Source organism: Nematostella vectensis, chromosome 4, assembly GCF_932526225.1.
Source record: "Nematostella vectensis chromosome 4, jaNemVect1.1, whole genome shotgun sequence".
In the NCBI taxonomy this organism is placed as follows: Eukaryota; Metazoa; Cnidaria; class Anthozoa; order Actiniaria; family Edwardsiidae; genus Nematostella; species Nematostella vectensis.
Window position 1 is genome coordinate 5808101 of NC_064037.1, and position 11990 is coordinate 5820090.

At 40.7% G+C, this 11990-nt stretch overlaps 2 protein-coding genes across 2 annotated transcripts; both read right to left on the reverse strand.

The window, feature by feature from the left end:
* Positions 1–404: 404 nt before the first annotated feature.
* Positions 405–6682, reverse strand: LOC116616206 (mucin-5AC). Its single transcript, XM_048726151.1, has 6 exons — positions 6676–6682; positions 5367–6511; positions 2384–5056; positions 2180–2308; positions 1494–1618; positions 405–1368 (listed from the first exon to the last, which is right to left on the reverse strand). Exons 1-6 carry the CDS (start codon positions 6680–6682, stop codon positions 678–680), a joined length of 4770 nt encoding a protein of 1589 aa, XP_048582108.1. The 3' UTR covers positions 405–677.
* Positions 6683–7163: 481 nt separating this feature from the next.
* LOC116616239 lies at positions 7164–11604 on the reverse strand. Its single transcript, XM_032378270.2, has 11 exons — positions 11558–11604; positions 10590–10672; positions 10431–10501; positions 10046–10098; positions 9622–9674; positions 9004–9035; positions 8820–8907; positions 8657–8701; positions 8107–8194; positions 7727–7916; positions 7164–7373 (listed from the first exon to the last, which is right to left on the reverse strand). The coding sequence occupies exons 1-11, from the start codon at positions 11571–11573 to the stop codon at positions 7286–7288; spliced, it is 807 nt and encodes a 268-aa protein (XP_032234161.2). The 5' UTR covers positions 11574–11604; the 3' UTR covers positions 7164–7285.
* Positions 11605–11990: the final 386 nt, after the last annotated feature.

Genomic DNA, 11990 nt, shown 5'->3' on the forward strand with positions numbered 1-11990 from the left:
AGACAGACAGACAGACAGACAGACAGACATAAATTCTATTGTATTACCCTCTTTAGACTTGTAAAAATGATCGCTTACTCTTAGTTTTTTCAAAGGTCTTCGATGGTCTAGATTATCGATTTCTGTTAGGTAATTCTCAAATTTATAATCATACTTAAATTCTCGAAATGTCCTTAACTTATTTTTCCACATTGTCTACTGTCATCAAATAGGCTTGAGTACAGGCTTTGTCGTTCAATAGTGAGAAGTGGTGGTTCAATATGAGGGGGGGGGGGGGGTTCGGGGGTTCGGGCGTTTGTTTGATTTGCAGGTGCGTTAGGTGTGTATCTATGTTAATTATAAAGCTGTAGTGCTATATGCGCTCTCATTGGTCAATTATGCCCGCTAAGACACTACACGCAATACAATTTGAAATTAAATTGTTTTTCTATAGGCGCTTTATAATAGATATCTTACTTCTTTGCTTGGGCCAATTGTTTTGTGATTTTTTCAACATTTTATAACCGATGGAAAAATAACCACACGGGTCGGCACCCCACAATAGAGAATTCATTAAGTGCGCTGCTCACTTCTCTACTCCGTTTGTTTAAAAGAGATCCCGAACTCTTACATACCGGCAAAAAGGGTGCATTTTATTCAGGGTAGTGATTATAGAAACATTAGAGAAACTTTCCTATTTAGGGCATCACTGATTTCTGAGATGAGAAAGGGACGCCCTTCCCTTTCCTCCATTGTTCGTTAGCGAAAAACCGCAGGCCGTACGACAGATCAACATTGTCCTCAGGGTCATTAATTGTCGCGTTCAAGAGGAAAGATTTGACAGCGGGACGGCGGGAGAACCGGTAACCCTGTGCGGCGTCTTGATAGGTCTGCAACATCTGACGTAGCTCATCCTCAAGAGCATCATGGGTACAGCTACCTTGCCTTGGGTTGCTAAGCAACACAGGAGGTGAGGGGTCGAAGCCATTATTAGAAAGGTCAGCGTCCGCGATATGGCAGATGTTTTCAGTGGGATTTGACGATATAAGATCAGTTACCTCATTCGAGGGTAGGTTAGATGCAACGTTCATCATCCCTTTGTCAAACGATTGGCAGACTTCAGATGTATCGCCATCCTTGACTGTAGAGACTACAGATGTATCGCCGTCCTTGACTGTCGAGGTAGAGGCGTCGCATTCTCCGGTAGCGGGTTGGTCACTTGCATCGCTTGTCCGTGAAAAGCACTCCTCGATGTAGTGTATCTGGTGCAGAATGTCACCAAGAAACTGGATAGAGTTGACGCCTCGTTTAAGACACACTCTTTGGTGTCGTCTCATGATTGCGATGTCGTCGAGAGAAGACATTTGCGCCAAAAGGTGAGCCTTAGTACTGTTTAAGGAAAAAGAACGTTTGTTAGTATAATCAAGCAAGATTTTGCAATTACAGCTAAAACAAAGGTACGTGGGAATTTGCGTATAACGTAGATGATTATCATCTCAGGAGCGTATACAAACCTTTTGGCTTTTCTCGATACTTTTTTCCAAGTATTCGATAGCCTTGAAATCACATGAAAGCGGAAGGACGACAGCAGTGCTTTACAACTATTGAAGTTATTCATCAGCGCGCACTTCTCGGCAATCTGGTGAGATATAATAAAAACAAGAGAGAAAAAGTGTAGTACAACTTTCAGTTATTATGGTAACGAAAATTTACGCTGATACATAGTACTTGACTAATATCATGTCTTCTTCTTACACAACGTATAGTACATTGCCTGAATGATAATTTCGATCACTAAGGCGCGTTCCTTGATTGACATGCTTAAGAAGATGTCCGCTAGCGCATAGTACAGTACTTCAATAATCATTGCGATCACTTTTGAACGTTTTCTACTTGATAAACACAATGCCTTTTAACGTATCGTACAGAACGTCGCCAATGTTTTCACATGGATCATTAAGCTATTGACCTTGATGATCTTTGCGTGATCCTTGATCCACTTAATATGTACCTCGCCTAAATTATCAGCTTGGTTGCGCTCTGTAACTTTCTTGGACAACACAATGGATGCTGCTAAGCTATCGGACCGAAACTCAATAACTTACTTCATCAAGACGATGCCTACTGACATATGGTACACTAACCTTAATGATCTTAGCAATAACATGGGCGCGGTGCCTGCTGACATATGGTACACTACCTTAATGATCTTAGCAATAACGTGGGCGCGGTCCTTGGTCTTTTCCTTGGACAGGATCTCTGTCACGCAGATGGCGGAAAGATTGTTGTAGAACTGGATCATCGCATGCACGTGCGGGGACCGCTGCTCCTGGATCGAGACAAAGTCAACATTTTAACTTAAACGTGTACATTTTAACTTACAAACATAAATTCCTTTTCTTACCATCTCGCTTGTCCTCCATACACCGCCCTTGATCTCATCAAACTCTATTTCCCGAAGCATCTCGCTATCAATCATGGTGAGCTCCTCTGCAAGGGCGCTGGGATCGATTACACTGAGGCTCAAAAGGACGTTCGTCTGCCCATCACAAGTCACCGTGGGAACGACTTTGTTCCTGTTGTTCATTATTCTCCTCAGTCCCTGACGCAACCAACCAACAAGACCAGGGCGCTCAATGCTCAAGTGATCATACCGTGGACGGCTCGGGGGCTCTGACTTGGTTGCACCTTCTGAGTCTCTCCCAACAAGATAACAAGTAACTTTTTCTCCACTTCTGTTTGTTTCCGATGAGATACATGGCACCCCTCTCAATCCAACAGCAGCTCTCGTTTGCGAGACATCTCTGCCAGCATTCTGCGTAGAAAAACTGCACTCTCCATCGCTCCAAGCAGTAATTTTTATATCCCTTCGCTTCGGTTCGGGGGATGGGGCGACTTTGGTGGGCTTTGTCGCGGGCGAGGCAGGCGTTACCTTAGTTACTGTAGTAGTTTCCAATAAATTAGGGTGTAGTGGTGGTTGGTGTGCGGATGAGGATTCCGCCGCTTTCCTGGCCGCGATGACAGATGTGTGAGGCTGTTTGTTGACTACCGGAAGGTTAGTGGTAGTGTCCGGTGCAAAACGGACTTGCCTGTCCTCGACAGGGGTATCGCTGGTGGATACGGCAGGTTCCGCGGGAATAGTTGTGTCTCTCTTGATTCCTTCCTTGATTCCTGCCACGATATTAGGTACTTTAATAACATCCACAGACTGGCTTTGTTCATAAACTGTATCATTACATGACGACTGAGCACCGGACTCACTAGCAGAGCCAACAAGTGGTGTTTTAAAGTTCTTCTCATGATTAAAGATGTCGTTAATTTTTGACATTTTATGGGGGTTTAAAGTCAGTTCTTCAATGTCTTTCTCACTGTTCTCTACATTCGACGCTTTATCGCTCGCAACCTCGCTGTCGTCTTGAACATCCATGTTATTTTCAGCTACCATCAAGACGGCCAACTCTATAGGAGTGTCACCAGGCGACAAATGATCGTGATTGTGATCAATGATGCTCTTATCAGCTGGCGACGGAATACACAACTCTTTAGGGGGGGTAGAAGTCAATCGGTCAATGCCAAGTTTAGACAGATCATCATCATTCGTGATCTCTTTACCCGACTCTTTAGGAGTATAAGCAGTCACGATCTTGGTATCTCCTTTCTGCTGAACTTCATCGTCTATGATTTTTTGAGCTGGCGCCAGAACGATAGAATCTTTAAGGGTATTAAAAGTCGCAATCTCCCTACACCTGGGGTCTTGATAATCAATGTTCAACTCAGATTGGACTGGAGAGATATCCTTACCAGAGGGCGTGACCTGATCATCTGATGTTGGTGTGACATGACTAGGAGATGGCGTGACCTGATTATTTGATGTTGGTGTGACATGACTAGGAGATGGCGTGACCTGATTATCTGATGCTGTTGGGACATTACTAGCAGATTGCGTGACCTGATCATCTGATGCTGTTGGGACATCACTAGCAGATTGCGTGACCTTATCATCTGATGTTGTTGGGACATCACTAGCAGATGGCGTGACGTGATCATCTGATGTTGTTGGGACATCACTAGCAGATGGCGTGACCTGGTCATCCGATGTTGATGTGACATCACTAGCAGATGTCGTGACCTGGTCATCAGATGTTGCTGGTACATCACTAGAAGATGGCGTGATCTGATCATCTGATGTTGTTGGAACATCACTAGCAGATGGTGTGACGTGGTCATCTGATGTTGTTGGGACATCACTAGCAGGTGGCGTGACCTGATCATCGGATGTTTTCGGGACATCACTAGAAGATGGCGTGACCTGATCATCCGATGTTGACATGACATCACTAGCAGATGGCGTGACCTGATCATCTGATGTTGTTGGGACATCACTAGCAGATGGCGTGACCTGATCATCTGATGTTATTGGGACATCACTAGCAGATGGCGTGACCTGATCATCCGATGTTGATGTGACATCACTAGCAGATGTCGTGACCTGGTCATCAGATGTTGCTGGTACATCACTAGCAGATGGCGTGACCTGATCATCTGATGTTGTTGGAACATCACTAGCAGATGGTGTGACGTGGTCATCAGATGTTGCTGGTACATCACTAGAAGATGGCGTGATCTGATCATCTGATGCTGTTGGAATATTACTAGGAGATGGCGTGACCTGGTCATCTGATGTTGTTGGGACATCACTAGCAGATGGCGTGACCTGATCATCCGATGTTGTTGGGACATCACTAGAAGATGGCGTGACCTGATCATCTGATGTTGCTGGGGCATCACAAGATGGCATGACCTGATCATATGATATTTGCGTGACATCGGTAGCAGATGGTGTGAACTGACAATCTTCATCTAATGGAAACATGGTATTACATGCAGATTGTGTGACTTGGTGATGTGACAACAGCGTGATAACAATGGCAGATGGCCTCACTGGATCATTTGGTGATGGTGTGACAGCTTGCTTGACATGATCATCCGATGTTTTTGTGACGGTGACAACCCCAGTCGCCATTTTGTCGTCGTTGTTTTTTGTGCCGTGGGGTGACATTTCGTCCACCGAGACCGTCTGCAGTAAAAACATAACTTATCAAGACCAGTCTGCAGTAAAAACATAACTTATCAAGACCAGTCTTGATAACTAAATTAGCTGACAAGGCACTGAATATTTATTCTCACGAAATAATGCTGATTGCGTCAAAAGGGAGGCTGTTATTGTATTTGGATTATATGGTTTTACTTACATTACGATTTGTAGGATTTGACGCAGATCAAAGATTTTAAAGCAGCATTATCAACGAGACGAAAGTACTCACTAGGTACTCACCAAGATCTCGTTGATAGCTGTGACGAGACGAAAGTACTTACTAGGTACTTACCAAGATCTCGTTAAAAGCTGTGTCGAGCGATTGTTGCGATTGATGCTGTGAGTCACTTGTATCACAAACATCCTGGGTCTGTGAAGCTGCAGCCGGATGATCGGCTTCCGAGTACCCTGAGCCAAATGACCCTTTCTGCTCATTTTGTACTGGTGCTGTACCGTCTGTATTACCAGATCCTTTTTGGTCATTTGGTATTGGTGCTGTACCTTCTGTATTACCAGCTCCTTCCTGGTCATTTGGTATTGGTGCTGTACCGTCTGTATTACCAGACACATCCTGGTCATTTGGTACCGGTGCTGTATCATCGGTATTACCAGACTCTTCTTGGTCATTTGGTACTGGTGCTGTACCGTCTGTATTACCAGATCCTTCCCGGTCCTCTGGTACTTGTGTTGTACCGTCTGGGGAACCATTTCCAGCAGCATTTCCCTCCCTTGTCACAGGTAAGGAGGTGTGATCACGTAATGGCGCCTGCTCATCTCGATCCGCCATGAACAAGGACAGCATCCCCCCGTAACCACTACCTCTCAGCTCCGTCAGCCATCTCGAGCAATCCAGGACTCTCAGCTCCGTCAGCCATTTCGAGCAATCCAGGACTCTCAGCTCCGTCAGCCATCTCGAGCAATCCAGGACTCTCTGCTCCGTCAGCCATCTCGAGCAATCCAGGACTCTCAGCTTTTTACTGATGTCCTTGCCTGAAAATTCCACTTTGCTGCTGCACATGTCTTGAGGGATATGTCGTGAGATGAGCTTATACGCGTTCCTCCTCACCCATTTCTTAACTCTCTTCTGTTTGCGCTGTGTGCGCTTATTTGGGGCCCATATGTCACGAACGGAGCTCTTCCGCTTGCTCTTCTTGCCTTGCACGCGCAGGAGTTCATTGCTTTTCTTGTCTCTCCCTTTTCTTTGTTTGCGCTTCTTTATATGCCTTTTTCGCAAAGTCACCACATAAACATCTTTGCCAACCTGTATAATCCGTGATTTCGGCAACTGCCTGTCGCCAATGATATACCCATCCTTGTACCACTCCGCTGAGTGTTGAGAGCTTCGGCTCTCGCCGCGGAGGCGTAAAAGCCTCTGGCGACGATAACTTCTCGCTAGCCTGGAAAAACTTGCGATACACACCCGAACGCCGCTTCTAACTGAACAAAGAAAAAGCAGCCAAAAATATAAAACTGATAAATCACAATTTAACCTCAATTCCTGCATTCCTCAGTGAGGTTTGCAAGCGCTTCCATTCTCAAAGAGATTGAGGAAACTTGTGAGCTCGCGCTTAAGTACGTCACAATTCAAAGAATGACGTCACCATACATGATTGACAGCTAAAATCAACATAATTAGCCAATAAGCACGCGCAATGAATTATAGTAATGTACCTTGGACTTGAAGAGTCTTATTTTAGTGTAAGAAAACAGAAAAGGGGCTAAAACAACCATATCAAACGAATAATAAAAGATCTAGCCTTTATAGATACAATTGTTTTGCTGAGGTTTCGAGCGTTAGTTCTATTTTAAGATCTTAGCTTGGGCCTTTTTCTATCGCTATGATAACCGCTGTCTACGACTTCACTGGTAAAAGGCGAAAACAAGCTTTTAACTATGCTCACTGTCCGTCCAGTAGTAATTGACTACAAACAAAACAAAACCGCACAGTGGTAATTGCAAAGTCCTTCTTCACTAACAAATTCTTGAGATATTTGCATCGAAAATAGGTACAAGCTGCATTGGCGGATCAAATGAGAACTAAAAAAAATAACCTCCCTTCCTTAGAGAAATTCAGGATCTACTCCAAGAATCAAAATGTATAGCAAACATTTTATTTACATTGCCTTTAGGCTTACTACACTGTAGATTGTATAGCATTACGAGCAATAAAATCGTGATATCAGTCCAAATGTTCTCCTTCCACAGTCCATACTATTCCGGTAAGTCAATGACCAGGTCATCGTCTCCTTCATACATGTTGCCTTGGAAACTAGGAGAGCCTGTTGAATCTTCGTTTTCGCTGTAGGAATAAAGGAATATATCTCATAAGTATATAAAACTCGGGAACCTCGCAAGAACAGGCGATTTGATTGGTTGAGAAACTCGGGATAAAATGCAATATACACCTCCTAGGAGGTGGATACGATTTCGTTTACTTCCGGATGTCCGAAGGAAACCTAAGACAAAAGAATCTATTAGAATCCGAGATATTTAACAGGCCATCCGCTCTAAATTATGAGTTACATCCTCAAAGAAACTTCCAATAGACGCACTACTTTCACTATTTTGAAATATTTTTCGCGTTTCTGTTAAAAATCATAGGGGATTGTAACGATTGTAACCGGAAGTAAACTGGCGACAATCCGTCCGTACCTATCTTGTTCTTCATCCTCGATGTTGAACATTTCATGAGGCAGCTGTTCAGTGGCCCGTGGCACTTGACTTGCAGCGCTTGACTCTGACAACCGATGTAATCGCTCTAACTGCTCAGCTTGCTCCACTGCATGTGTGGTTATCTTGATTCCTTCACTTGGATTTGATTTACTGCCCTTGCCGCCAGAGTCTAATTTAACAAAATATATTGTTAAACGTATGCACACAACTCTAAGTATAAGAGGTGCAAAATAAAACCGAACATCGAATATACACTATCTAAATAGCAACCATTCTTAGCTCAACTCAAGAATATATTTCAAACAATTGGAAATGCAAAGTGGCTATTTTTGAAAAAAAAAAAAAAGACGTTGACTTACATTGCTTTGATATTCTAACAACAGCTCTGTGTGAGTTACAGTAGCCAGACTTTGACCTCTTGCTTACTAATTCTTGGCACTGCTTTCCCTGAGGAGAAATGAATCAACAATGAGATGCTGTATAAAGTCACTAACAGACAGCAAACAGATTTACATTTGGTGCTTTTTGATTGTTCGGCACCTTGCAAAAGGGATTGCAGGATTTGAAACCATTTCAGTGCTGGCCAATGATTTAACTTCAAGGATTTTGAATGAAGGAAGCCAAAAGGAGATTTAGCTGTTGAAAATCATCAGCGAGAGTTCGCAGAATGTTGAAAACTTCAGTACTGGTTACTATTAATAATTTATATTCATATTTACTTTTAATAGCTCAAAAATGGAAAAAAAAATTTTCCAAATGTAATTTCCTGCAAAGAGCAGTGGTTTAAAATAGTTTTAAGTAAAGGATTGGGCACAAATTTGAACAAGATTTCAAGGCAGCGAGAGGGTATGTGTGCACTACAACTTATATCTCTGGTTATATACTGGTTATAACTGTAGTTGTACTTACATTGCTAGTAAATTTACATAATACCATTTTAGATGATGTGTCAGGCTGCAATAAAAGAAAAAGGAGAATTTCCATCAACTATAATTCTAAATCATTCTCAATATTTGTTCCACTAAAGTTAATTTCTTTACATAGAAAAGGCAGCTAATGCCCCATCACTTACCGTTCGACTTGTGGTTGCCTCGGTGTGGGCAAATGGATTCAAACCCTCAACTGATGCAGCATGGCTTGCCAAGTGAGATTTCTTTGATCTGTTCATACAAAAGACGAATACAATTATAATAATAACTCACAAGAGTAAAGATTGCTATTAAACAAAAAAGTTGAAAGATACTGTCACAACTTACTTGCTACTCGTGTGGGGTGCTTCACCATAAACCTTAAAGAGAAATAGTCTCAGGAACCAATTATATGTTTAGGATCTAGTGGATTCTCTGTACCATACACATGATCTCAAATCGAAGTACTTTGTGTCCATTTTATCTTTTTGTATTCCTTAAAGGTTATTTTGGATATTGTTTATGGTTTTTGACATTTCTGAAAAAAAATATCAACCCAATCACTCTACAGCCATAAAAAAGACCCTTTTAAAAAGTAACCTGAAATAGAGACCCCAAAAATGCTAAGGCAAGGAAATCGAGTTCTCAGCTGCAAGTTAGGTGAGTAAATCTAGATTTCAAGATTTTAGGTAAGGAAACCCCATCCAAGGCAATGAAGTTGGCAAGCATATAAAACATCAGTAGGCATTAAACATCCATATGTAGAAAAGGTGCAACACTTGTATATGGTACAGTAACTCACAAGCAACCTCTGTCATTATTGCATAATATTAGCCAATCATATTGTTCTGTTCTGTAAAAATTGAATTCAATTTGAGTGTTGACATTTTCTACCTCTTAACAAAAGTTGCACTTTAAAGCATGTATCAAAGATCACATTATTGTGGGAGGGAGGGGTACAGCTACCTTTGCTGCCTCTGTATCACTGGCCCCAGATGATGACGCAGTCCCTTCTTCATCTGTTACCAAAAAGAATAATAAAGAAAGAAATAGGTCAACCCTCCAAAGAGTAATTCAGTGTCTATTTGATTTTTTTTATTCATTGCTTTGTATTTTGGTCTTGTATTTCTTAGGGACTGTATTTCTGTTCTTTATCACATGTTTCTATAATAACAGGGTGTCTGTGTCTGTGTGAGTTGACTTTAATAACCTCTGAATCGTTAACATGACTATCAATGGCAAAACAATCTGCAACACATATTTATATTTCAAAGGAGGGGGGTACTTGTGTGATTTTTGAGGAGGGATGGGGCAGTGGTTTTTCTTTGTTTATCCTATAGGATCATATATCCGGCTCTCTACTAACTGTAAAATGTTTTTTTTCACAAACCTGTTGAAATGTGATCAATATTTTCATACTGAAGAAGTCTGTCTAGGAGGAAACTGAAACAAATTTTTGAAATGCACATTTTAAATGATCTTATGCAGATTATCTTAAAAGTTCAGTTCTCATCTAACAGGATACTAGAATGGATAGACATCACTTTTGTCTTACTAGATCAGTTCTCATATTGACAAGATACTAGAATGAATACACATAACTTTTGTCTTAATAGTTCAGTTCTCATATTGACAGGATACTAGAATGAATACACATAACTTTTGTCTTAATAGTTCAGTTCTCATATTGACAGGATACTGGAATGAATACACATAACTTTTGTCTTAATAGTTCAATTCTCATATTGACAGGCTACTAGAATGAATGCACATACCTTTTGTCTCGTGAAACTCTCAAGAGTTTTTTCTGAACTCTTTTCAGCTCGTCTTGGAAATATTCTTGCTCCTATTGAAACCATTATAAAAGTTAAATAAATGAAAGAACTTCACAATAACAAATAACTGCATCTTAGTATCTCTGTTTTCATACTCACATAAAGAAGAAACTTCAGCTTTCTCTTCAAAGTTTTATACTTTTGTTTGTAATTTGGACTATCTTCACTATGATTAGATTCTTCTGTACAGGAATAAAAACAATCATGGATGTAATACAGGCGCAGCCTAATAGAAGAGAGTAAAATATTTGGGAATCTTATTCTGTATGTGTGGCATAGCAGTTTACAGTGTTGCTCAAAATTTATCTTTGGTATTTGGTAACATTGTGAAGAATCAAAGGATCTGAGAGGAAAAATTCACAATACAGTAAGTAAACTGTGAAATGATGGTTACTGACGATCACCATTCTTTTGGGAGAGTAAGATATCTGTTATTGAATTGTGTTTTGTAAACAAATACAAAACAGTATCTACTTTTTTTATCATGAAAATTTTCTTATAAAACATCTGTAGCTATTTCTCCTCTTTTTAATTTCTATTTTTTTCTTGTTCTTTAATTCAGGTAATTGGCACTAGCAAGCCAATCAGGCAATGGGGAGTCAAACAATAAAATTGGGAAATAAAAAGAAGATTTATAAACAAATTTACTATAATAAGAGCCTCAATATGTCTTGGTTACACAGTAGAAGTCTGGGTTCTTGTTTTGTTAATCCCGCAAAAACAACCAATTAACAAATTACATAGTAATTAAACCGTACAATTAAGATTTGTACTGAGAGGAAATATGATATTACTTGCGGAAATGCGTGGATTTTCCATAAAGAAGTTTATCACAGACGATGGTAAGCCAATTTCAACGTCTACATACAGTAAGCCTATCTATAAGCCTACAGAACTATTTTGAACTATAAATGTTCTTCAGTGCAATTCGGTGACAATTATCGGATAATTGGAGATAAAACGTGAGCATATTATAAATGTTAAATGTAGCTACTATCAGTGCAAGTTATAATAGAGATCAAATGTAAGAAAGCGAGAATAAACGAGTACAAATTTCGAAGACTGACCTGGTACGGGCATCATGGCGGCTTACAACACACAACTGCCGCAGGGGACTGGGCAATATAAACTGAATGTCCCCTCACCCCCACCCCCCTAAAAATAGATGGAATATACACGGAGCTTATATTTGCAAGTGGAGTATGGTGAATTTAAAAAAAGTATCTGAAGAATTTATAAAGTTTGCAAGTGTAGTCCAGTCGGAAGAATTTATGTTGAGAAAGCTTTATTAATGGGCATTTATATTTCTCAGGACTTCCGTTCTTATTTTCGTCTACATAGATATAATGCCTCTAACTCTCATAGCACGAAAGGCAAATTGCACATATTTTAAGCGATACTAACGGAAATGTTATCCAAAATCTCTTTAGACTAGTCGCCTAGAGATTTACTTACCGATTTGGTCTACCTGTGGTTTACGTTGCAGGAGTAGACTCGAAC